Genomic DNA, 27,391 nt, shown 5'->3' on the forward strand with positions numbered 1-27,391 from the left:
TGCCCAAGTAAGCCATGCACGCCTAATTTGTATGCCTGGTGTACATCCTAAGCGGCACGTGGGATGTGAGACAGGTCGTACTTTTATTCCGATCAATTGCGCCCACCTGGCGTGCTTAATTCAGCTTGCACCACCGTCAACGCGCAGCGCACGAGCGTGTTTGCGTTTCGCCTCTATCGAAATGCTGAATCTCGGGCGGCAGCCGGACGCTTCAGCCACTGCCCCCCCCCCCCCCCCCCAGCGGCGGGCCGTGACGCTTGTGCCTGCAGTAGCAGCGGTATCGGTATGGCCCACGCCACAGTTTAAATATTCAACCCGTCTGCGTGGAGAAATTTGACCGCTGCTTGAAAGAAAATTAGGTATACAGTGTGAGTCATGCTTAGAGGGAACACGGCAGCGCGTGGTCACCGCGCTTCGCGAAGCGCTAGCTGCCACCAAGAGACGGCGGGAAATGGGCGGCACCAGGAGTATGCGCGCATGCGCCTTTGCAGCCAACTCTCGTCGACATGTCGGTGGAAGCGCTTCGCGAAGTGCGGCGACCACGCGTTGTTGTGTTCCCTCTATGCATGACGCATACTGTACATACGTAGATCATGTGCGTCTTCTTTGCTCTTTTTTTGGTGCATATGCTGTAGGAGACCCAGCAGCTGGGGATGCGTGTACAGATAATATGTAAAATATGCAATAAAAACAAACAAAAAGGAATATATGCCTTTGCGCTAGCCGCGTGCCCGAAGATTCGTGAGCACAACAACACGTGCCAAGCTGCAGCATATGATGACTGACAAGTACAGCAGGCGGAACTATGTAGCATTGGGAATGATACGTGCACTCGCGCAAACAACTTCATGAAAAAATAACGACGCCGAAAATAAATAAAAGAAATAAATGTAATTGTATACTTGTGAAGCGTCGGCTACAGTTCGCCTTCGGGTCTTGACGCGAACAATAAGTGTCACAGCTGCATCGTTCGCTCAGGCGGTGGATGGCATGCAGTATAGATTGAAATTCATACTGACGGCGCTTTTTTTCTGTCGGTAGAAAGTACAAAAAGAGCGCAGGTGCCGAGCGCTGTAACTTACGCGTAAAGTATATTTCGGTTATTGGAGGGCTTTTTTCCTTCCTCCTTTTTTTTTTTCCAAAGTACGACTGAGTAGTTCGCAACTGCACATGCACAAAAGAAAACCGTCGTAAAAGTGCGCTTAAATGTAAATAACATGTAATAAGGGAGTAATTACTCATTGACGTCTTTTTCTTTAACTACGAAGTTTCTGAGAGAGCTGTATAGCTTTCCTTTGTAGCCGTATGGCTGCGCTCGGGTGGACGTCAATGAGTAATTACTCCGTTATTACAAATCTACTGCACCTTGGGGAATTCCCGTAAACATTTGGTGAAATGTAAATAACATAAATCAGGGAATAAAATTATGCGGCTCGCACTTTTACTGGACAATCGAACTGTCAACGCGGAATTAGCACAGAGCTGGCAAGCTGTTTCTCAGTTTGGCTTTGAAGCATATAGTTTCTGCGTTCTTGCCCATTATGGCAGTATGTCCACCATGACAGTCACGATAAATGCGTGCGTCTTTGGTGACTTCTGTACAGATTATTTTCGGGGCATGTCAGTGAATATGACATATATATTCAGATATACTTGGTTTATTTGCCCTGTGTATACGCCGCTCTGTTGTTGCTTATTGTAAAAGTTTAAAAAAGATAACGACGAAACAGCGTGCACCCATGATTAGCGACACAGTTGGAGCACTGCCTGGCATAGCGATGCGTTTGTCTGCTAACAAAACACTGCATTTAGGGAAGGCGGTAAATATTTGTGGCAAGGCAGGTTGCTTGTTTGGAAAATGGATTGGGCACGCATGGCGCGCCTTTTGACGCGAGCAGCTCTCGACTGACACAGACGCTGTGGCTCAAAACGACGACGGTGTCTCAATTACGAACAGAAAAGAAGCCACAATGACGTTCGAATTCGCCAACTGTGTTAACGCCCGTGCACTGCAGTCTTTGTCAAAAATACGCAGCCCAACGGGCTCTAGCTGCTAGTCCTTTCAGTGTGGCTTGTTTAGCTATCTCTGGAAGGTGAAACAAAGAATTCATTCTCACCCCTTTGCAGCTGAGCAGCCGCGGTGGCTCAGTGGTTACAGCGCTCGACTGGTGACCCGAAAGACGCGGGTTCGATCCCGGCCGGGGCGGCTGAATTTCTTTGGAGGCGCAATTCTAGAGGCCCGTGTATTGTGCGTTATCAGTGCACGTTAAAGAACCCCGGGTGGTGGAAATTTCCGGAGCCCTTCACTACGGCGTCTCTCATAGCCTGAGTCGCTTTGGGACGTTAAACCCCATAGACAAAATCAACCAGAACTTTGCAGCTGACGTGTTTCAAGTGTACTTCAAGAGCCGCAACACATACTATAGACCAGATTTTTGAGCCTCTCCTGGGCGCGGCCATTTTGCACCGACTGGCGCGCCGCGGTGCGGGCGTTTAGTTGGGGACTGCGGGGCTGCGGCAGTTCCGCGGCCGCGCCTGCATACAGCCGCGCTTCGGGCGCTAAAAAAACATTGTCGAGCATACTTCCGTTGCGTGGCTGTGTTGCAGGAAGTATTTACGTTATCAAAGCGATAACATTGACGCGTTTTAATGACATTTAGTTTGACATTCAAGTTAATTGTGCCGGCGCTTAGAACACGCTCGTGCTTAATCGAATTCCGTCTTGGTGCTCCACCGCAAAGAAACTTTTTATTCAATATCAAGAATTAGGTGTGCGGCTAGTATGCAGTTCCAATTCCCATGCACTCTTATTCCTTCCTGCCGGCCATAAAGCCCCCCCCCCCCTTCCACAAACGGCTTTCTTGTCGCCGCGCCAGTTTATCAACAAATTACCGCTGTGAGCTCAACTGAGTCGCAGCGCCAACAGAAAACAAATTTTGTCATGGTTTATGCAACCTGGTGCATAAAAACGTACTTCCGCTTAATTTATGAAAGCTTGAATAGATATGAGCAGCTAATCCAGCTTTCACTAATTCTGAGGTCCGAAGTCGCGTTATTTTATTCAAGAGCTCTCGCGGCGTGTGAGAGCGTTGCGTAGGCGTTTGGCTAAGTGTGGAAAATGTAATGAAATCGCGCATATTTTCCTATGAATAATGTAGATACCGCACGGCTGCGGTGGCTCAGTGGTTACGGCTCTCTGCTCTGGCCCAAAAGACGCGGGTTCGATCCCGGCCGCGGCGGCCGAATTTCGAAGGAGGCGAAATTCTAGAGGCCCGTGTACTGTGCGATGTCAGTGCACGTTAAAGAACCCCAGGTGGTCGAAATTTCCGGAGCCCTCATAGCCTGAGTCGCTTTGGGACGTAAAACCTTAATAAACCAAACCAAGCTAAGGTAGATACCAACAGCAGAAAGATACTATAGATAAACCTTTCCCCAGATACCTCTAACATGCGTGCGGAAAAAGCAGCTGAAATCGGTAGCGGTCGTGCTTACAATCCTCTGCATGAAATGTGTTTAATGGGAACAAGAGCAAGCTCAGCGCAAGGGTGCCGAACACGTACATGGTGATCGAAAACACGCGCTCCGTCGGGACAACCTTCAGTCTGCAGCTCGCCTATCCAGTTACTACTCCACTGAGTCAAATCAATAGATCTACATTCTGATGCATAAAATTATCATAGATGACATCGCACGTAAAAGGCGACGACAAACGACACGACAGCGCAGAAATCTGCTTAGAAGTGCCGGTTTCCAGTCCGTACACTACTTGGTCGACTACACTCGGATGTCACGTTAACGAGTAACTGCGCACAAGATAACCGCAGCACTGTCTGGAAGAGGGCAAATGTGAGTAGTGACGCACAGCACACACCCTCATACGTTAGCTGATGGAGCACAAAACGGCAGAAGCGAACACGTAAACATGCGTTCTATGCGCGGCGCCGGCGCGACCCGCAGTCCCTCGGGCCGCGCGCGCCGACAGATGGCGACTGGCGTCGAGAGTAGGCGCGCGTCCGCAGCCTGCGTGCGAGGGTAAAAAAATCTGGTCTATAGACCAGGGTGTGTGCTGTGCGTCACTACTCACATTTGCCCTCTTCCAGACAGTGCTGCGGTTATCTTGTGCGCAGTTACTCGTTAACGTGACATCCGAGGGTAGTCGACCAGGTAGTGTACGGACTGGAAACCGGCACTTCGAAGCAGATTTCTGCGCTGTCGTGTCGTTTGTTGTCGCCTTTTACGTGCGATATCATCTATGATAATATTATGCATTAGAATGTAGATCTATTGACTTGACTCAGTGGAGTAGTAACTGGATAGGCGAGCTGCAGACTGAAGGTTGTCCCGACGGAGCGCGTGTTTTCGATCACTAGTACGTGTTCAGCATCCTTGCGCTGAGCTTGCTCTTGTTCCCATTCAGAACATTTCATGCACAGGATTGTAAGCACGACCGCTACCGATTTCAGCTGCTTTTTCCGCACACATGTCAGAGGTATCGGGGGGTAAAGGTTTATCTATAGTATCTTTCTGCTGTTGGTATCTACCTTAGCTTGGTTTGGTTTATTAAGGTTTTACGTTCCAAAGCGACTCAGGCTATGAGGGACGCCGTAGTGAAGGGCTCCGGAAATTTCGACCACCTGGGGTTCTTTAACGTGCACTGACATCGCACAGTACACGGGCCTCTAGAATTTCGCCTCTTTCGAAATTCGGCCGCCGCGGCCGGGATCGAACCCGCGTCTTTTGGGCCAGAGCAGAGAGCTGTAACCACTGAGCCACCGCAGCGGTGCGGTATCTACATTATTCATAGGAAAATATGCGCGATTTCATTACATTTTCCACACTTAGCCAAACGCCTACGCAACGCTCTCACACGCGGCGAGAGCTCCTGAGTAACATAACGCGACTTCGGACCTCAGAATTAGTGAAAGCTGGATTAGCTGCTCATATCTATTCAAGCTTTTATAAATTAAGCGAAAGTACGTTTTTATGCACCAGGTTGCATAAACCATGACAAAATTTGTTTTCTGTTGGCGCTGCGACTCAGTTGAGCTCACAGCGGTAATTTGTTGATAAACTGGCGCGGCGACAAGAAAGCCGTTTGTGGAAGGGGGGGGAGGGGGGGGGCTTTATGGCCGGCAGGAAGGAATAAGAGTGCATGGGAATTGGAACTGCATACTAGCCGCAAACCTAATTCTTGATATTGAATAAAAAGTTTCTTTGCGGTGGAGCACCAAGATGGAATTCGATATAAGCACGAGCGCGTTCTAAGCGCCGGCACAATTAACCTGAATGTCAAACTAAATGTCATTAAAACGCGTCAATGTTATCGCTTTGATAAAGTAAATACTTCCTGCAACACAGCCACGCAGCGGAAGTATGCTCGACAATGTTTTTTTAGCGCCCGAAGCGCGGCTATATGCAGGCGCGGCCGCGGAACTGCCGCAGCCCCGCAGTCCCCAAAGAAACGCCCGCACCGCGGCGCGCCAGTCGGTGCAAAATGGCCGCGCCCAGGAGAGGCTCAAAAATCTGGTCTATAGAAGAAAGCGAGCCGTTGCACAACTCGAATGCGCCTCTCTGTGAGTAACAAGGTAGTAAAGCACTTCCTTCTGTAAAAGGAAGTGCGCTAGAGGACAGCTTACTCCCCCTTTACTATTTCCTGTTTAGTGTGTAGGCTGTACTGAGATTCGAGTGGAAGATACCAGAATTAACCCTTTGACACTCTATGCATGCACAGTTGGGTACAACGCTAACTCACGTCTTTGTCTTAGAGTGGAGGTCACCTAGCAGTGATTTCTTTGTTTCAGGTGAATTTCGCAACCTTCATCTCGCAAATAAGCTGTTTTTTTTTTGTGCCATGTAGCGGACGCAGTAAATATTATTTACCGAAACAGTGAGCGGGGTAGGACATCGTCCGCCAGTTTTGTGCGCACATTTTTTTTTTTTCGCCACTAGTAACGTCTTTTTTTTTTCGCAATTTCAAGCGTGATGTGGAGTTTCGAAATAGAAATTATTTTTACGATCCTTCGCGTGCTTGCTTGCTCACTCGCGGAACTTCGATGTTGCTAATTTAATCACTTACGACACACTATACGAAGTTTTTCAGGTGCCCTAAAAAAATCAACTCCTTCAGTATTTTGCGCTGGAAAACTAACAAATTGTCTTTCTTCAGGCCTGGATGTACTAATTAGGCGCAGAAATATATCGTTTCGATAGAAAGGAAAAATGGCAAAGTTTTAAAGGGAGACTGAGAACCCCTTCCTGTATTCCGTCATGCACCCAGGTGGCTTTCATCCGTCCTGCGAATTGTGCCAGCACCCTAAGGCGGATATTTATCACATACTTAGGGCCTGCCCTAATACTCCAACTCCCCCTTTTCTGAGACTCGACGACCAGGAGAGAGGGGAGGCCGTGCTGCACAGCTCACAGCCGGAAGTTCAGCTCCGGATGGTGACTTGGGCCAACGCTCCTCGTCTTGTTTTTCTTTGTTTTTGTTTCTCGCTACCTTTAAATTAAACGATTTCGTTAATAACAGCTGCGCCACGCGCCAAGAAGCATAAGATGTTGTTCCCTTCCGGAACACAAAAGTTTCCAGCGCGTCGTTTCTTGCCGTCGTGCCCAAGCTGCTGTAGCGGGTTTCCATGGCCTAGCGTACAAATCAGTGCGCGAACCAGCAGAACTTTTCATCCAAGCAGTTGGCCTTTTTGCTGAGCCACAGGCTTGCCACCCCCCTCCCCTAGCACTTCCTCTTCGTCAAGCCAACAACCGCTCCAGCCATTGCCGCTTTCTCTTGTGCTTAATCTTAAACAAGCCCGACTTTTCAAGTCATTGCGACCAACCTTCCGCGTGTATGCGCATCTCTGTCTGTGTGTGTGTTTCGGGAGAGGGTGTCGCTTGCGCGTTGTTTTCTCTTCAGTGATTTGCGCTTCTTCTTTGTGCCTGAGCGTATAGTAGTACACATCCAAACGGAAATATGTTGCATCCTTGTAATAAGGGAGTAATTACTCATTGACGTCCACCCGAGCGCAGCCATACGGCCACAAAGGAAAGCTATACAGCTTTCACAGAAACTTCGTAGTTAAAGAAAAATTCGTCCTGGTCCGGGGTTCGAACCCGGGACCACCGCTACACCGGAGCAGTCGCTCTACCAATTGAGCTAACCGGGACGGCAAGCTTATGGTAGGGCGAGAGCGAATTGATCTAGAACTAGAAGTGGGAATCTACTCCACCTTGGGGGATTCCCCTAAAATCTTTGGTTAACGCATCCTTCTGTAGAGCGGACCCTATCTGGGCCACTGTAGATAACGCCCTGTCTGGGAAGTTGTGCACCTTATCTCAGTACCTTCAGGGCAATGTTTTACTCCGCTGTCCAGACGAGGAGGCGCTTCTTTACGCTTTCTTCGCGTGCTGTCGCTTGCCTTGCCAGCTTGCGTCAGAGACGTCGTCACGTTCGTAATCACCGTTCCCGGTGTCACTGAATCCACCGATGGCCTTGATAATCCATGACACATTCTGCTGCTATACGTTCAGGACATCCAAAACTACAACTTAGGCGCTGCACGTGTCGCTCTATTCGTGACCGCTCGTTCCCTCTGGTTCCGGTCGCTCGGACCATGAAGAGCGGTAGCTGCTATGCACACGTTTCTTCAGCCTAGAAGTACTAAAAGAAGAACAGGCGCTTGTCCTGTTGCTTCACGTTCCTTTTTTTATCTCGTCACCTTTGCGCCTTTCTGTTTCAAGCATGGTTTCTTCGGTCATTGGTGACTTTCCTTATCGGTGCACTGGCCGACATTGAGTCATGCTCGCGTCTCTGAAGAGTTCCTGGTGTATACCTTATCACCGAAGTCATTGTCTGTAAAGGTGCCAGCCACGGACCTGAAACAGGCGTCTGCGATCGAAAAGGTCTGTATCGTGTCATAGGACTCCCGCACTGGCCAGACGTTGTTGTGATTCAGTTTATACGAAGAGCGGTTGGCCTGCTTCATCTTGATGCTCCCGCAGTGGCCGATTAAGACTAGCGTGCAGACGCGCGCGCTGCCATTGACGTCGGCAGAGCAGGAAACGCTCGTGCCTCGCGACGTGCGTTAATAGGTGGCACTGATACACTTGCAGTGCTGTCATTGTTCGCGCTGCTGGTATTGTTGAAGAAAAGCTTGCTCTGTTTACTTGCGTAATGAACGCACCCCCATACTTTGGCTGCCAAAAGGTACAGTCTTTGTCAAAAGTAACCAGGCTGCACGTTTTCCTTCTCAGTCGTATACTAAAGCTACTAGGCCAGCCCTCAAGCTCCCTATCTCTGTATGGTAAGAAGAACCCCTGTTCTCACCTTCGAAGAGTTTTTGATCTTTAGGGAAGCTGTGAGGGCTCTGTTATACGAATGAGAAGCAAACCATGCAGCCTGGTTACTTTTGACAAAGACTGTACATAGTTTTAACGCAGTAGCGTTTAGGTTGTCGTCTCTCGAAAACCGCCCGGTTTCTCTGTAACGACATTCTCTGACTGCTGAGTTGGGAGGTGACGTCATTAGCGTCACGTGAACCCACACGAACCAATCGGAGAGCAATGCCAAGGTTTAAATATTGAAAGAACCCCAAAATTTGGCAGTTGGCCCATCTGACATGGGTTAAGTTGGCATAGTGAGTGGATTTGCAGTTTGGGCGCGAAAAGGTGGCGTGATGTGAAAAGGGCGGGAAAATCTGGCTTCAATCGGTTTTGGTGGGAAAATGTGGCGTGATTTTAAAAATGGCGGGAAAATCTGGTTTCAAGCTCTTCTTTAATGGAAACGGTGGTATATTTGCGGCGGTGGGGCGCCGAGCTTCCGTATATGCCAGGAGCGACAGGGAGGCCGCATGTCGGCGTCTCTCTAAAGTAGTTCTTTGTGTTTGTGTCTACATAACATAGCGATGGCGAAGGGTACAAGATTCAGTCGCAGAAAAGATATGGGAATTGCTGCGTAGACGGCAAAATTGACAAACTAAATAATATCGCATTTCCTTCGTTAAGGATTCGTTACGAAGGCTCCTAATCTTTTTCCCTTTCTTTTAGCGCTTAGTCTGCTGCTAAGGATACTGAAAGCTAGCAGGAGCCCATTTTGGAATGCCGAAGGAACTACTTAATACTGTAACACGCTCTCTGTCGAATGTCGATACCTATACACCTCGCCCTACCTGACAAGAGGTAATAAGAATGTTCCGCGTAGAAATCGAGATCAAATACAGACCAGGTTTCATCTGCCGTATCAGATATTATAGCAACTTGTTGCGGCTGGGTTTCGAGTTGGATGCTGCGGAGTGAAATCCAACCGTGCCCTCTTTGGACTGCATTATGGGCCGGTGCATGAATTGTGTGCGCACGTTTAAGAAAAAAAAAAAGAAAGTTGTTGCATGTGCTCTCGAGCTTGAAACCTGTGCTGATGAATGCGTTTTATTTTATTCGGTAGGTTAGTCGTACCGGGCGAAGCATTTATTTCGCGAGCCTATACTTCTTGTTGCGTTTTTACCAGTGCACATTAAAGAACCCCAAGTGGTCGAAATTTCCGGAGCCCTTAAACTACGGCGTCTCTCATAGCCCGAGTTGCTTTGGGACGTTAAACCCCATAAACCAAACCAAACCAAACCACTTCACATTTTTTTTTTCTGGATATTCCATCCCGCGTATTGAACACCCCCCCTTAAATTTCTAGAGGCTTTGTAGGGAAAAAAGCGTGTTCATTACTCGAGTAAATACGGTAGTCATTGGTCGACAAATTAAGCGAGTTGCTGAAAGCGTATCGCAGCCTCATTGTTCAACGGCTTCTGCGGCATCGTCGTCACATCGCATTAATGTCCTTCTGTTGATGGCCTGTACTTTTGCCTACAGAATGGAGGCGAGCCGGAGGACACGCTACTCTTCGACCCCAAGCTCCTGGAGAGCCTGGACACAGTGGAAGGCGTCAGCATCGACCTGCCTGCAGCCGAACCACCGCTCAGGGTCCGACCTCTCAGCTCCGGGGACTATGACCGAGGTTGGTATACTCTGGCTGGATCTGTAACCTTGCAGACCTTGCAGGTACGTGGGCAAGGTGCATGCTAATTTTATGTGTGGAGCATGGTAGCCTAACCGCTTATGCGCCTTAGCACCCAACAAAATGGCAAGTCTGCGTACTGTGTTTCACTGTGTAGTCAGGTACAAGTCAACAAAAAAGCGACTTTTCCCCGTCAGAGGACCCGCTTCCAGCTAATGACGTCAGCCGATTCTCATGAAGCTGCTATAGTGAGTAGCATGACAATGCAGAGAGTGGCACTGACACTCTCTGCAAGGAGTGGGCTGTCCCCGACAATGCAGGGAGGAAGGCTGTCCCCTTTAATCTGCCGCTCCCTGCATCGTCACGCTAATAGGTCCATGAGAATCAGCCGACGCCATTGGCTGGAAGAGGGTTCTTTGACGGGGAAAAGCCGTGTTTTTCTTGACCTGTATCCGACTAAGGTATATGCTGATTTTGTGATACTCTAGACTAGTGCAAGTAGTGAATCGCTTTGTAGCGAAGATGACAGGGGCCCAGAGGCAATGCTACAACGATACCCGCACATATCGTCTCATTGTAAGGCTCGCGATACCGTATTGATTTTCCTAATGTAGAGCGGAAAAAGCCGACCGGAGCTAGCTTGTGATCACATCCGGCCGTTTTTGATTGCTGGCTAAGACATTCCGTATACTATTTTACTGCTTCTTTTTGTGGATTTTTACTTTCGCGCTCGTCGCGCCTTGTCTTAGTATTTTCACGCTTAGGGGTACGCGCGCGTCGCCTCTTGTTGTTTGCATGTCGTGGCAAACAGAGCGTGCGAAGCACAATGCCGACTATGTGAAATAAATCAGTTCATGCTCTCTGATTTTGCGCAGGTTTCCTGGAACTCCTCACTCAGCTGACAGTAGGGGGAGACGTCTCCAGGGAACAGTTCCTCGGTAGGTGTCTTCTCTCAGACGGTGCGATTGATCAACTAGATTAAATGTCCATAGCGTTCTACGCAATACAGTTGCGTAGTGCGCCCCGTCCATGGAATCGTATGCGTGACATGATGTGCGTCTGTTGTGGTATGCAGTGAGTGCTCCGCGGACGCTGGTAAAACATTTTCGGATTGTTCATCCGGCAACGTTTAATCGCACAGCTGGCATTGCAGTTCCATGAGACGCCTGACATCGGAGTCTTACTTCCAGTCGTACGATGGATGGAAAAACTTTATTTTCGTCAGAGAGCATGTGTGGACGATTCCGTGTTAGATGGCCATCAACCCGTGGCTGACGGCGACCTGGGTGGCCCACTCCACGGCCCTGGTCTGGACGACCGGGTCTGAGCTGGCCAGCACGGCCTCCCACTGCTCGAGGGAAGGATCACGCATAATGTCCGCCGGTGGCGGTGCTATGCTACAGCTCCATAATACGTGGTCATAGGTTGCCAATTCGTGACACCATTTGCACTCCGGCTGAATGTCCGGGTAGATTTTGCTCAACACGTATGGGTTGAAGAAACATCTGGTCTGCAATCGGCGCCAGACGCATTCCTGCGCCTTCACCAATTGCTTGTCCGGGGGTGGGTAAATCCTCCGGTTAAGTCTGAAATGAGTAGTAATGTCATGAAAGGATACCAGCCCATCTCTCGTGGACCTTCCCGGGACGTCCGGCTCACCTACTCGGCTGACGAAACCTCGAGCATTCATGTGAGCCGTCTCGTTCCCAGGGTTCCCAGAGTGTGCAGGTACCCAGACAATTTCCGCCTCCGTAATCCCTTGCTCCGTGGCCCGATTCAACAACCGCGCCGCTGTGACAGATATTCTGCCCCTCGCCAAATTTCGGATGGCTGTTTTTGAATCGCTGAAGATCAGGTCAGCATTACTACTAGTCATAGCTAGTGCTATTGCCGCTTCCTCTGCAGTTTCTGGGGAGCGGGTTTTGACTGATCCAGAGGCGATCAAGTGGCCCCGCCCGTCCACCACCGCAATTGCAAATGCATCCTTGTTCTTATACTCGGCGACATCTACATAGACTGCCCCGTTGTACTTCCCGTACTTAGCATGTAAAGCTTTGGCTCTTGCCTTCCTGCGGTCCTCGTGATGTATTGGATGCATGTTCTTGGGCAAAGGTTTTATGTACAAGCCCTTGTGCATTTCCCGCCTCACCTGAATTTTCGTGTCACCGGCTGGAACGTCAACTCCAATGCCGATCCTTTCCAATATGTCCCTCCCTGCTTTTGTTTTTGAAAGCCTACCGAGCTGCATAACCAAGTGCGCCTCCCGTAGTTCTTCTAGGGTGTTGTGCACCCCTAATCCCAGCAGCCTTTCGGTAGACGCATTCTGAGGCAACCCAAGGGCCGCTTTATACGCCTGCCTAATCATAGCCTCCACCTTTCCTTTTTCCGCCGCGTCCAGCTTCAAATAAGGCGTCGCATACACTATTCTACTGAGCACAAATGCCTGCACTAGCTTACACAAGTCTTTTTCCTTAACACCTCTCTTACGATTGGCGATTCTCCTGATTAGCCGCACGGTAGCATTGACCGTATTTTTAAGCCTTTGCAAGGACTCGCTATTCTTCCTTAACGTGTCGGCAATACATACCCCGTTTCCCACCAAGTCTTGAAATTTCTTTGCGTGATCGGGCACCAGCAGCTTACATTTTATCGTACCACCCGGTCTGCCGCCAACGCCTCCCCTCAACATTTTAGCCCGAATATTCGGAGCCCATATTCGAGGGTAACTCCTTTAATCACATTGAAAATTGCAGCGAAATGCGGAAACGAAAATGAGAGGTTTGGGTAGGACACGTATTGCAAAGAACAGGTGACTAGCTTGGTCGGTTAGGCCTACAAGGTGGACTAGGGTAAGGGAAACGCGGTTGCGAGCAGCAGGGAGTCAGGTGGGCAGAGGAGGTCAGGAAATTCTCAACGATCTGGGTGGTCCTGTATGTCGTAAAACAGGCCCGTTGAGGGAGGTCAGCGCTTGTCCTGGAGTGGACCTATATAGCGTGGCTCGTGATGCACGGCAGGCTAATCAAAGCAAATATAAGAAAGCGTTCGTTTGCGAAATCAGTTAATTGCAACATGTTCATCGTGCAGTTAGCTCAAGGCTTACTTTTGAAGCGAAAAGCTTCACTACGCTAGTCAACACCGCGCTTCGCGTGAGCCGGCGTATGTCGCAGAACGAGTGACGCCACGCACGGCGCCGGCTACTGCGCATGTGCGCCGCCGCTTCTCCTCGCCACCATTCGACCTTTCGCCGCAGCCGTGCGCATTTGAAAGGAGGGGTATTGAGGCGCGCTTGCCCATAGAACAGGCGCACGCTGCCGCGCGCTATGCGTCATCGTTTGACGTTCGCCGCAAGCGCGTGTTCATCGCGGATCACCGCAGCTTTTCGCTTCGAGATATCCAGGCTTAACCTTAGCTCAGCCCCAACCATTTTTTTTATATTGACATTCCTCATGCATTGCGCAATAAAAAAAAGCCTCGGGTAAAACGAAGCAGCGAATGCAGTTACCTAATTCCGAAAAAAAAAGGAACTATATACAAAAATAAAGGAAGTTGACGCCTGAAAACAGCGCGAGAGAAACACAGACGGAGACAAAGAATTCGTTCCAGAAAAGACCACCACTGATTTTTAAAATTAGGTTTTTTGAGGCAAAGGCGGTTTTAGCAGCACAATAATACCTGCGTTGGCGGACGTTTGAAAACAGGTGATCAAATTACTAGCGCGAACTAGCCCCTACCAAGCTTTTTTCTGTAATATCTCTTCCACTTCTGCGTGCGTCTCCATCCGTGTTTTTTTTTTTTTTTAGCTGTTTTTAAAGTGAGTGCCGGCCTTCGGATGGAAGCGACAGTGTTTCGTAATGGGCACTTTTCTGTTGGGAAAGTTTCTGGGGCCCAGAGATCTCTTACACTTCCGCTCGTTCTAGGAATTGGTCTCCGACACGCCAATCCCTCACGAAATTAACAAATCGCCGTAACTGAACAGCTAAACATCCATGTGGTCGCTACATCGATCGTCGAAACGTAGTTGTTCGTTCACGTACTATTAGCGCCTCAAAAGGCCCTTGCTACATTGTTCCGGCCAATGAATACGTCTTGGCCACGCCCACATTCCACAGTTGGAGTGGTAGTACTTGCATTGAATTTGTGGATAGCGGCGATGTTGCTTCCACCGTTCATCTCTCAGTGAGTTGGTTAGCATGAACTTGAGATTAATGGTTTGCGGTTTATGGGGGTTTAGCGTCCCAAAGCGACTCAGGCTATGAGAGACGCCGTAGTGAAGGGCTCCGGAAATTTCGACCACCTGGGGTTCTTTAACGTGCACTGACATCGCACAGTACACGGGCCTCTAGAATTTCTCCTCCATCGAAATTCGACCGCCGCAGGCGGGACCGAACCCGCGTCTTTCGGGTCAGCAGCCGAGTGAAACTTGAGATTAATGAGTGGTGACTCTGGGGGTGAACAGCTGTGTGTGGTAGCTGTCGCCTCGGTGTTAAAAGCTGCGGTGAAGTCGGTACGCGTTGCTGTAAAATTCCGCTATTCGATATTTCGAAAGAAAAGACGCTCGCGTATATAGGTTTTCTTCGTTTTCGTGTGAAACCCGCTTTCATCAGATTCTTTCAGTCCGGGCAGATTCTTAAGTATCTGCTTGCACCTAGTTTCTGCCTGAAAATTCGCCTCGAAGAAAATGTCGTCTGCCAGTGCAAAAAAAGACTGGAAGCACTGTACGAAAACCAGCTGATATTTTCTGCTTAATATATAATACTGTTGCTGCTTAATTGTTTATCCTTATTATGCCCTTTTAAGCCTTGTTTACATATATGGCATAAATTAATGTGAGGGTAAGTTCGTAAAGCACGTTTTAAAAGCTTCAGATTAGACCGAATTCTTATAGTGGCATCACTGTACAGCACTATCGATGCTAACGATTACCTGCTCTAAAGAAGTTGCGCGTATCGAACCGCCGCTGTGGTTTTGAACGTTTGCGAAATTGCGAGTGACCACACAGGGGTGGACAAGTCTTGCAAAGACGCGCCAGTGTGGTCCACATGATGGCAATAGAAATGTTTGAGATGAAATGATTGTAACGCTTGAGAGAAAAAAACTTTTTGTGGTAAACGGTTTCTTCTTGTATCTGCCATTTCTAGATTGTTTGTGAAAATGGTGAGCAAATAAACAAAGCGTTGCATGTCTCGCACAAAACTAAGCGCTGATAATGAATTATTTTTGCTACAGAAAATTCTCTAAAAAAGGCCCGAATCACGGGAATTCTTTTTTTATTAATGCGATTTGTGCCCGAATCTAACCCAAAGAAATGGCGCATGAATTTCACCCCCCCCCCCCCCCCAAATTCCGCAAAAAAAACAACATAAATCCCGATAACGAAGGGCCATTTTTGTATTCCTGCTTGCAAATGAAAGCGCTGACATGCGCCATGCATTCGTTCACGGTTCTTTTGGGTTCACAGTTATTCTTGGTGCAGTTGCCCTGTGTCTCTGTTGTAAAGTTGATCACAGGTCTTCTTGGAGCGCTTTCTCACGATGGCACTGGCGAACGGGAAGCTTCGCTCAGTTGCCTAAAGATCACGACGGGGTTCTTAGCGTCATAGTCGACTACGTTGCAGCTTTCCCCGAGCCGTTCAGATGCTCTTCTCTGTCCTAACTGACACGCTAAGCGCCAGCGTTGAAGGATTGGTTCTTTGTTCTCGGTACAACCTCCCCCATCGAAACTGTATACGCTCCTTGTTGATTTCTAAGGCTTGGAAACACTTGAGCCCTATTGAGCTGCTTTCGTCATGGCATCTCTGGATCCATTGCTTTGTCGCCTGTGAACGTTGTTTCCGGCAGTCTCTCGCTATGGAAACAGGCGTGCCGCACGTTATAGAGGGTCTACAGGTCACACATTTCCTGAAAGAACGCCTCCATTAGCATTCGCTGGCGTTACATTGTGGTCGGGGACAAATGTCTGCAGGACACCCGAATTCGATCCGTATAGGCGAGTGGTGTGTGCCAACGGTCACCTGACTCCATGTGTAACAACACGTTGGTAAAGGATCCGACTCACAACCAAAGAACTGTCGCCTCGAGGCTTCAGCTGCAGCTCGTGTGTCGTAGAGTCTTTGGCTCTGATATTACACCACAGACGCGGTTTGGTGCGAACTTCTGCCAGCGCTCAGTGTCTCGTAGGTTGGGCTGAGTGGAGAGGTATATACACTCAAGCCCACTTATAACGAAGCTGACGGTCACGCGGATGGTGGTCGCTGTATCCGACGGTCGTACTAACTGGACTACCCGTATTACAGCCACAAATACGCCAAAAAAGAGGCGTTTTTATTCCTTAAAAACTGTGTCACGCGCGTCTGTTTCTTCAAAGCAAAACTATACTGTGTCACATTGTATGCCCTCTAGGGCGGTCACATTCTCCAGGCTGAGATACTTGCTTCCAACAGTGATTTAGGAACGGGATATAATCATATAAATAACCGTAACTGAAGCGTCCACAGCAGCTGGTAGAAGGTCGGCCGCAATAATCAGATTCATAACGGTGTAGTGGAGTGCTCGTACTATGCGTATACAACGGCTTCGTCAGTGCACGGCTCTGCGATGTTTTCGTCCGCGCGAACGTATATTCATAAGAGGCAGCATCGGGCCAGCTATGCATCAGCGCTGTGTTGCCACAAACCTACATGCGTCCGAACATGTGTGTCTCCTACATCGTTATCTATAGTTCCTTGACCCATGCAGCGACGAAAGTAGCGCAGCGCAAGTGCACAAAGAATGTAACAGCTGCACTGTCTGCTACCTGGCTCTGCCTGCACGCGATAGCAGCGCAAGAGGGGAAACTAGCTGGGAAGGCATTCCACGTGACCAGCGGGACCAGCATGGCATTCAAACATTTAAAATTGGTTGGTTGGTTTATGGTTTATTGGGGGTTTAACGTCTGTCACCTACACTTCGCGCACTTTTACGTGGGAAGTTCCCAGACACCCTTAGAGCGTGTGGGGGTAGCGGTCTCGGACTCAAAGGAGATGCCCTCGACTCAGCGTGGCAAACTCAGCGGAGACCAGCTACCAAGACAAGAGGTTTTTGGGCGTTCGGTGCCCAGCTTTCGCTGGTCGCAAGCCAGAGAATGGGTCGGAGCCAAAGGTTCACAAACAAAACAAAGTTTATACAGCTAAGAGACGATACAGAGGATTTCACAATCACTAGTACAAACATATACAAGTGATTATCAGAACAATGCAACTCGTGCAAAGTTAAACTCGAGAAAGAATGCAATACAAAGGCAATATTGCACCTAAAGTGCACTAACACAAGAGAGAGAGGTAAACAAACAAAACACAATTTGTTCAGCGGGCACTGCGACAGTCCGACGACCAGAGGTCCACGACGATGCCGTCCCGCAGACTGGCGAATGTTGCCTCGTTGGTCCGTGGCTGGCCGAGTGGTGTTTTCCCCGGGAGTCGAACGGGCGCGCTTCGATGAAGCTTAAACGGCGGTCCGGACTGACTTGACAGCGGTCAGCGTCCTTCTTTTATAGGCTCGCTCTCCCGTCTGTTTGTTGTACGCGCCAAAGTAGGCGCGCACATACACGCAGTATCTCCCGTATAGTTTCCCTTCCTTTCTCTCGCCGGCCGCGCGTCCCCATTGGTCAGAGTGCGGGGGTCGCGTCTCGAAGATTCGAGCGTGTACTGTCGTGGCGCCGTCGCCGATGGGCGAGGGGGACGTGTCTTAGTGCACGCAAGGCTACGCCCTTTTCCCCCCGTCAGCTGTAGAAGCAACTCGGATGTTCTAGATTGGATTGGGATTGGAGTAAACTTTATTTGTGCCTGCAGTTGGACGCTCGCGCGCCCCGACGAGGGCCTACGTCGTCTACGAGGAATCGGCGTAGATGATTCATGCCCTCCGCGCACGCCGCGTTGGTGAGCGGTGGTGGAGGGGAGAGAGAGCACACGCACACAGGCTAGGCGCCCAGCGGGGGTTTCCTTTCCCCCTTTCGGCAACGCCGGCGAGACGCGTCCGCGCGGCGCTGTTTTTGTTTCTTTGTTCCCAAAATTGCGCCGAATTTTGTGACAACGTCCCAAAGCGACCGAGGCTGCGAGGGACGCCGTAGTGGAGGGCTGCGGAAATTTCGACCACTTGGGGTTCTTTAACGTGCACTGACATCGCACAGCACACGGGCCTCTAGAATTGCGCCTCCAAAGAAATTCAAGCCGCCGCGGCCGGGATCGAACCCGCGTCTTTCGGGTCAGCAACCGAGCACCATAACCACTGAGCAACCGCGGCGGCCAAAAAAAAACATTTCAAATTGCTTCACTTCGTTGATCTGAGACCATGAACAATATCGCTTTCGACGTTGCCATTGTGTCGCGCGCACCGCGCTTCGGCTTCCGTTTGGTATGCTTCGCCCTGTCGGCGCCCACGCAGGCAATTACTGACCTTATAGGCCATCGGCGTGCTCTTGGCCGGCGGATGCCTATAGTTTCAATGCCGCCTTTTTCTTGATTTCTTGGGTCGACATGTTCTTTCCTGGTTGGTGTCACGGGTCCTGGGAGGCGCGCCTTGGCCTCCTCGATATAGCTGGATGCGCAAGTGTTTCAACTTCGAAGACGAGTTTACGGCGCCTCCTCGTTCGTTATAATCAAGTGATGCAACCTCAGTTGTTCGTTGTATCTGAGGAGAACTGCCGTTTCCTTAACGCATATTTTCGCCGCCGCGGTGGCTCAGTGGTTATGGTGCTTGGCTGCTGGCCCGAAAGACGCGGGTTCGATCCCGGCCGCGGCGGTTGAATTTCTTTGGAGGAGAAATTCGAGGCCCGTGTACTGTGCGATGTCAGTGCACGTTAAAGAACCCCAGGTGGTCGAAATTTCCGGAGCCCTCCACTACGGCGTCTCTCATAGCCTTAGTCGCTTTGGGACGTTAAACCCCGTAAACCAAACCTTAACGCATATTTTGATGGTATAGCACCGCGCCGCCCTCGTTCGTAATAAGCGAACGTTCATTATATCTGCGGCGATTATAAGTGGGTTCGACTGTAGTTGAGTTAGATAAAGAAAAGGTCCGCTAGGATTCGTTCATATCAGATCGATGTGCACTGTTGAATCCCCCCTCGAAAGCATACAACCCAAGGGGTTTGCTTGCGAGGTCTTCAGCGTGCATGGTTATGCATACTCAGAGACCGTAATCTCTCGAACGATAAATGGCTTCGAGTCCCCAGCCCTCCCAAGCTTTGAATTGATAGATGTCCTATGGAGCTCCGTTAAACAGCTTAGAAGCGAACTCCTCTGCTGTATACTTTTGACGGGGGCTGTAGATTCTTTGACTGGCTCATGATGGCTCTGATGTCATCAACTCCTCTCATGCGGAGTGGCAGGTGAATATCCCATAGGCTGCGAGGCTGGCGTCCACATCGTCTGCTATAGGGTGCGACTCTCTTCTTCGGCGTCGTAGTTCCTCGAACAGGATTTTAGCCTGGACGATAGAAGACGGTCGACAGTCACCCCAGTAGGCCACCGTACGGTGTATAGCTCACGACAGTGAGCGTCTAAAGTGTCTCAGTCTTCAGCTTTAGAACTGTCTGCGCAAAAAGCGAACCTCATAAAGACGATCCACAGCGCAAACTCGTTGGTAAGGTATGCGGGGTTTAACGTCCTGCTACTGCAGCTGGCCCACGACGGGCGCCGTAGTGGAGGGCTCCGGATTAGTTTCCACCACCTGGGGTTCTTTGGCGTGCACCGACCTCGCACAATACACGGGTGTTTTTGCACTCCGTCCGCATCGAAATGGGGCCGGATTTCGATCATGTGGCCTTGCACTAAGGAGTAGGACGCCTTAAACAAGGAATCTATAGGGTGGGAGCTCAAGTGAGCCCCAGAGCCTTCAGCGGAGACACCAAACGTTTGGCTTTCGCGGAAGTCTCGATCAAAATGAAGGCAAAGAAAGCAGGGGATGGACGCCTGAGCACCCTTGTCTCTGTACCCAATGGAGATCGCTTACCTGTTAAAGCGACACCGTCTTCTTCATTTGCTCCTACCCTTTTACCTTGCTGTTTTTCTTCGATCCTCTTCCATGATATCCATGTTTTCTTTTTCTTGAAACTGTTGGTTATTTGTGCGCGCGAGTGTTGCCTCCCTTTCACCGTCCCGTTTTTTCTTGCCCTTTCTTGTTCGTGAAAACATGCGTGCCAGCCAGCCACACTTCTCAGGAATATGTCAGCGGACGGAGTTCGGAGCCTCAGTCGTATCGGATACCGACAAACTTCAGTAAAATTGCATCCAAATGTTCTCGTCACAGCGTAGAACTTGTTCCACGGGTTCAAATGTTAAATGTGAACCTCATACGATCTACAGTGTGAACTCGGTGGTAGTTTGGGCTAAACGAACCCCACTTTTGCGTGTCGGGCGCCCTGAGGTTATTGATGGGCCGCAAGCTCCGAGAAAAGCGCAATGTGGCGAACAGTGCGTCAGCTCTGTTGAGCCGTGTAAGGAGTTGGAAGCGAGGGCAGCCCGCGCAAAATTCTAACCCCCTCCTCTGTTTTTTCGCTCGCCCAGACAGGTTCCGGGCGATGAAGGCCGCAGCGGGCACCTACTACGTCACGGTGATCGAGGACGCCGACCGGGGCAAAGTGGTCGCTTCGGCGACACTCTTCACCGAGCTCAAGTTCATCCGGGGGCTGGCCACGGTGAGCGGACTGCCGCGGAGTCACGTGACACGGAACTTTTCAGTAGCAGTGCGATATGTGCAGGCCACAGCGGGCGTACGTGACTGCTGAAGGCAACCAAAGAATGAGATGTCAGTCAAGTGAGGCAGGTCGGGAGTTTAGCAGGCTGAATCCATCATACCTAGGGTTGTTCGTTTTCGGGTAAAACCCGATTTTGCCCGATTTTTCCACCCCGAACATGTTCCTAAAATACCGGGTAAAACCCGATTTTTCCCGGTTTCTGAAACAATTGTGCCCACAGAATTGCTGTGCCTCCAGTTCGCGCAGGATAGAGACGGCCAAGGCGGCCGACAAGGCGCCTAGCAAATGCAGTGTTGTCATTGTTGTGCCTAGCTAATGGCAGCTGTGACGTTGAGCGAACGTTCTCTCAGCTAAGGTACCTGCAGAGACCAGACAGGTCTCGGATGGAAACCAGATGATTAGGGAGATGGAGACCAGACGGAGAGCAGATGATTGTGTATGTTAATAAGGACGTGTAGAACGTCGATGACCAGCCCTTGTGAATAAAATGTTTCTTTTCTCAAAACCTACCGTTGCCTCTCACTGCGAGTAACAATTAATTACCAAAGAAACGCCAAATTTTGCAGTACTTTCTTGAAGGCAGCCCAAAATATAGCCCTAAATATTACCCACCGGTTAGAGCAAATCGAATAAATTCTTAGTTTGCAAATTCAACCCGATGAAACCCGAACTTCCGAGTTTTTCCACGAAAAACCCGATTTCTCCCCTATTATCAAGCCGAAAAATAACGCCCGATTTTTACCCCCCGAATTCGAAAAAAATATAAAACCCGAAAACGAATAACCCTAATCATACCCTGCACCTATAGCACCGGATGCGTAACAAAAGTTCCCCAACGACTCCAATAGCCAAGGGTGTCATGTCTTGGCCATATCTGGCGAAAACCTCCTATTGGAAGCGAGCTCAAGTTCATCCGGGGACTGGCCATGGTCATCCGGGGACCTTCCCGCCGATCCACGTGACACTCATGGCTGTTGGAATCGGGCAGCTTTTGTTTGCTATGCCCCCGGTAGTTTCGTGCTCGAATTAATAAACATCTCCATTATAGATAAAAGAAAGCTGTTAAATGAATTGCGCACACCAGCGTAGAAGCGCACCTCCAATGTCGATTTTCGGCACAACTTGCAGGGAAACATCCGCGTCGCCGCTCGCCGAAGCACGGGCCATTTTGTTCACAGTTGCTCAGTGCATACAGTGCAACACTTTGCAGGTCAAAATAATGCAAAAATCAGCACTCGTATAAGGCTGAACAGCGCGGCGAGTACTCGCTGCCTGTATTGCAGCGGCGGCCACCCAAGCCAACATGGCGGAGAAATCGCCCAGGCGCAAGACGGCGCTGCTGTCGAAAGATGGCCGCGCGCACCTGAAAAAGGTCTATAGCTCTGGCGCTTTAGTGTACACGCCGCTCATTGACTTGCTGGTTTTGTTCATGCTGCGCTTTGCAATTTTTCGTTCATGATGTCTTTCCTGTCATGCCTCTCTCTGGGTCTGCGGTGTTTCACATAAATAAATATAAGCGTGGCGAACACACTGGGTCATGACGCCTCAGTTTGCGTCGGTGCCCCCCCCCCCTTCCTATCTGGCCTGAAACCTGACGAAGGATGCACGTCTGTTTCAGAGAGGTCACGTGGAGGACGTGGTCGTCTCCAGCGACTACCGGGGTCGTAACCTGGGCAAGCTGTGAGTAGTACCCGCTGCTGCCTGTTATGCATCAGCGCAACTTTTTTTTTTGCTTTCGATTACGGACACCATTTTTTTTTTGTTAAAGGCGCGCGGGGCTTTAGAAGTGACAGAACTAGGGAAGGTACATGCTGGTGTGGTTTAGACAAATTTTTAGGCCACTTTTCTTTAAAACTATAGTTTCGATTTCCTCTGGCTGTGACGTTAAAGGAGAACATAGAACCGCCACAACCTCACCTGTCCTTAGCACCTTTTGAAAGCCATTGGGCTTCCCCTGATGCTAAAAAGAGGCAAAATTCATATGCAAATGCTGGCTATAATTGCCTTACAACCTTTTACAGAAATGCCTTGACTACAACTTTCTAACACGATTACTGATGACAGGCTGTAGCTTTGCACATAACTGAGGCCTAAACGTGAGTGGCTAATTGGTTCGCAAAAAACACGGTGGAAGGGCGTAAGGCAGTCGAGGAAAGAGAAAACCATTTTTTCTCGTTCTTATCAGAGAACCACACGTTCCAGGAATATCTTTCTAGCGAGGGCTTATGTACCTCCAGATAGCAGCAACATTCGGTCCTAAGAATAATTACTGTTCTCTGCATGCTTTCTGAATTTTGAGAGTCCACCAGTACCGCGCACAGGAAAAGCGTTGCAGCTATCACTCCATGCCAGACCTGCAGCTTCCATTCGAAACCGAGAACAAAATTAAGAGCGCTGTAGGACGCCCGAAAAGGCAAGGGAGTTGGTAGGTCAGGAGATAAGTCATTGTACTCCACACCACTCCTGTCTGCATCACAAACACTAAGGAAAAAAAAAATTGAATTTCGTATAATGTTTCCGCTCACCTAGTGCCTCTTAAGAGATATCGTAAAAACCCGCGCATAGTACGGACCCGCATATAATACTAGATGTAATTTAGCAAGCTCGAAGGCGTACCAGAAGTCGCGGAAGCCGAACGCCCTCCGATTATTTGTGTACGCTGGCGCGCCGGATACGACACGTGTAGCGCGAGCGGCATGTATGGAGGCGCCGCGCTTGCGCCCACTCGCGTCCTGCGTCTCAAGTATGCACAGACCGGTTCCGGCATACGCGCTGGCGCCACGTCACGCTTAGGAAGTGTCCGTAGTCGGAGCTTTGGTGATCGTCATCGCCTGGTGTACGGGTACCGTGGAGCGAGTTAGATATCCCGCATTTCCTGAAATAACAACCGGCGAGCTCCTCGGAAACGCTGGCCCAAGCGTCCGCGATCCGAATACACAGCGTAGTTGAAAGAGGCCCATGTCCGGCGAGAGTAACATATGCAGGCTCTGCCTACCTCATACTGACAATGTAGCAGCGCTTGACGCGGTAGCGATGCTTTCGCGGTCCGGATGTCATGCGAGGTGAGATCGTCGTCCTTGGCGTCGCGATGTCAGGACAGCGTAGTGAAGTGGCGTCGAAATCGAAACTATACCGACCTACGCCACCGCTAGAGGGCGCCTCCTCTCGCTGAAAGCGTGATGGCACTCGCAGAGCGGGTTTGTGCACCCGTTCCGCTCAGCGAGCGAGCGGTAGCGCTTCTGCGCATGCGCGAAACGCTCAGACGGGGGCGCGCGATTGGAACGGCCTCTCGGTGTCGCTCCCGGAGCGGAGCGGCGCGACGAGCGGGATTCTCAAAACCTGCTCGTCTCGCGAGGATTCTGACTGAAACTTGTTTGGATCTACGTATAATACGAGGCGGAAATCTGACATGCTAAAATTTGAAAAAAAGAAAGCCTCGTATTATAAGGGGTTTTTTACAGTATTTGATGTGTACAGTAAATAAACGAATAATTGAATAAATAAAAATAGCGAGACACCCCTTAAAACGATAGAATGCATTCTCACTGCAGTGTCTGCTGCACAAGCTGTGGCATTTTAGCGAATATATGCCGTGGTGTAATAGCCGACTCATGAATGTAATGAATGAATGTATTCATTTATCCTCAAGGACATTTGCATGTTTAAATGATGCAAACATGCTATCTGACTGCCATCATTAATTTGAAATGGTAGAGGAAGCAAACGGGACAGTCTCATTTAAAGCTCACTCTCAAAAAGTAGATGTTTGAAGACAGATCTCTATGACCGTATGCTCTTATTTCACTGGCAGGCTGATCCAAACGTTGGTGCGGCTTGGCAAGCGGCTCGGCTGCTATCGGCTGACGCTCGACTGCAAGGACACCGTGGTCAAGTTCTATGCCAACAACGGGTTTGCCCTCGAGCCTGGAAGTGCCAACAGCATGAGCCTGCGCTTTGCTCCCCAGCTTCCACAGACCGATGGTGCTGCCGCCCAATGACAGGGAGCGGCAACTGGCACCTCGGGGGATGAGGGGGTTGGGGGGTGTTGGGGGGGTGGGAGAAAGAAAGGGAGCCCTTTATTTGGCCACGTTGATTGTAGAAGGCCAGACTGCAAACCGGTGAAGACGTGGTAGTGATGATGAGGGTGAATACCATACTGTGACGCATATTAGCACCTGGGTAAACTGGAGACATTTGATGTGTAGCTTGAGAAAGCAATCAGTTACAGGTGTAGCCTGCCAGGATGGTTGTTGTTGCTGTCAACTTTTGCATTTTAGCGCAGTTTTTGCGCTTTTGTTCAGAATGCGAGTGGCCATGGAGGCCAGATGTTTTCAAGTTGCTTGTATCTCTGTTATTGTACTTAATAGGACGGAAAAAGATAAAGATGGTGTGTCTAGTGCACTGAAAAGCGTGCTGATTTTAAAGATGGATCTTTTTTTTTTTTTAATAAGGGCTCTGGAGCTGTAACATGCCCAGTCAAAGATTGATCCAGTGATCAGAGAATAATGTTGTGACCTCATTTTACCCTGCAAGAAGGGATCTTACGCTTTTGCCAATCACTGCGATGCCGTAACACAGTCTCGTGCTAGCGTAGGCAAGTGTTCCTTCAGGTATTTTCATTTTTTTTTATTGCAAACAATCCTCAAGTGAAGTCATGTTTAAGACAGCGATAGAATAGGTACGAGTCCTCCTTTTACTACACCTCATAAACACAACCCACAGTATGTATTTATGTCCAAAATATGCAAAATTAACATGATAATGGTTTAAGTAAAGGTATGCCCCTCTGATAAGGCACTGCAAACTGTAGAATAGTGTAGGAAATTAAAATCTCTGCGTTCATGATTTATGGTGAGAGTTAAGTTCAGTAATGTAGTGTAAAATGCCTTGAAGCTAATGCTACCGAGAAAAACGTGAAAAGAACAGTGGCAGAAAAAAAAACAGTGCCGTGGCCAAAGAATGTTATGCAGCTAAGATAATGTTATAAACTGGCAGAGACTGTGTCACTTCAAATGCAAAACACAAACCTAGCCTAGATACTCTACTGCTAGCTTTGTGAATGACATGCCCCCAACCATCAAGAGGAGAGCAAACTGGGGTACTTGTCAGAGTACATGGCTAATTTCTAGCTTAAAAACATGCACAGCAAAGACGTGACTTGTTTTTAATCTCTTTCTTATGACCGTGTGTTTTTCTGCTAAAAGTCTGATACCCACAAAAACCCACTTTTGGACAACAACCTCTCTTCGACAAGCACTACTTGCGAGCAGGTAAAAAGGTGATGAAGAATTGTGCAGTTCTGGCAGATCCAAGCATGCTACTCACTTCTACCATGCCTGCACGTAGCTGCAAACAAGTACTGTGCTGTTGTCCATAATCTTGCGGAGCATGTAAAAAAAGCTCCAAAGTAAGGGTTGAAAAAATACATGAACAAAAAGTGTCAGCCTCCGACTCAAAAGCAAAACAAAACACCTTAGAACATGATAAAATTCCGTATTTTACTGATCAATAAGCCTTTTTTTGACAACACTTTAGAAGTGAAATGTCATGTTATAAATGAATTCAACAATACCAAATAATTCAGTCCCTTTTTCCTTTCCCCTGCTGGCAATAGCAAGTCTTGCATTAAAATCATAGTCAGGTAAATACAATATCTTGCTGCCCATTGGCAAATACTCTGGTGCCTTGTGTTCCCGCCTTGGTTGTGATTGTATTACGCTAGCTTCGTGTATATATATTTCTGACCTTGTAGTAAATTCTAGGCGAAGGCCAGGGCCTCATGTTGGTGCACATGTAATCGCCACTACTGCTTCTGGGGGTTTTTGCACTCTGTAAAACTTCAAAGTGGATTACTACCTGGCCCAAGCCCAAATTTTTTTTATTATATGTTTATTGGTAGAAAAAAAAACGTCCTATTCTACTGGTGCTGCCATTATTTGTATGTCCGTTTCCTGCTCGCATTCTCGAAAAACTGGCTTCCATTTCCGATCGATGCGATGGTTCAGAACTGGCACGTCGATCATGGAAGAGCGCAGTCTGTTATTGTTGGAGAATTTCTATGTTGGTTGTGTTGGCATCTTCCGATGAAATGTCAGATACTGCTGTGTTAGTCTTTCCACATGCTCCATACTGGTGTTTATTTTTTTGTTTATCAATTTCCGGAGTACAAATAAACAAGAATGTTGGTTACTTTTGTTTCCTCTATTCATCTTGCCTTCTTGTCTGAGTGAGCGGAAATATTTTACGAAAGTCTTCGTGCCGCAAAAACTTCTTTCGGGAACAGACAGATCATAACACTATGGACGCATTTGCACTGGTGAGGTGTGGATGTCGCGTAACTGATTTCAGTTTCAACAAAGGGAACAAGGGTAGACAGAAGTGGACAATATAGGGTAAGCGCTTGTTCTGTTCACTTCTTTGTCCCTTTTCTGTTTTTTTTTCACCTTTTTCGAAACTTTTCTTCCCAAGCAAGGCAGTAAGCCATGAGAAACATCGTAAATTATTTGACACGTGCAAAGCACTGTCTTTAGTGCACAAAAACAGCAACTTTCCCCCTCCCTAACTCTGCCTTCAGCAAGGCATTCCTCATTGACGGAATACATGACAATTAGTGAAGAGTAAAAATTACGGAGGGCACTTAACCCTAGCTTCCAGGCGCTATTT

General features: G+C 49.0%; 1 protein-coding gene across 1 annotated transcript in view; it reads left to right on the top strand.

The window, feature by feature from the left end:
* Positions 1-26,917, top strand: part of Gnpnat (glucosamine 6-phosphate N-acetyltransferase) — a 35,799-nt gene extending 8,882 nt beyond the window's left edge. The window contains exons 2-6 of the mRNA XM_089558590.1: positions 9,853-9,997; positions 10,873-10,935; positions 20,538-20,668; positions 22,347-22,408; positions 24,540-26,917. Coding sequence (XP_089414716.1) covers positions 9,853-9,997; positions 10,873-10,935; positions 20,538-20,668; positions 22,347-22,408; positions 24,540-24,726 — 588 coding nt within the window. The 3' untranslated portion in view covers positions 24,727-26,917. The remainder of the gene's footprint in view (positions 1-9,852; positions 9,998-10,872; positions 10,936-20,537; positions 20,669-22,346; positions 22,409-24,539) is intronic.
* Positions 26,918-27,391: the final 474 nt, after the last annotated feature.

The sequence above is a fragment of the Amblyomma mixtum genome, chromosome 8 (assembly GCF_055824585.1).
Source record: "Amblyomma mixtum isolate Tamu chromosome 8, ASM5582458v1, whole genome shotgun sequence".
NCBI classification, from domain to species: Eukaryota; Metazoa; Arthropoda; class Arachnida; order Ixodida; family Ixodidae; genus Amblyomma; species Amblyomma mixtum.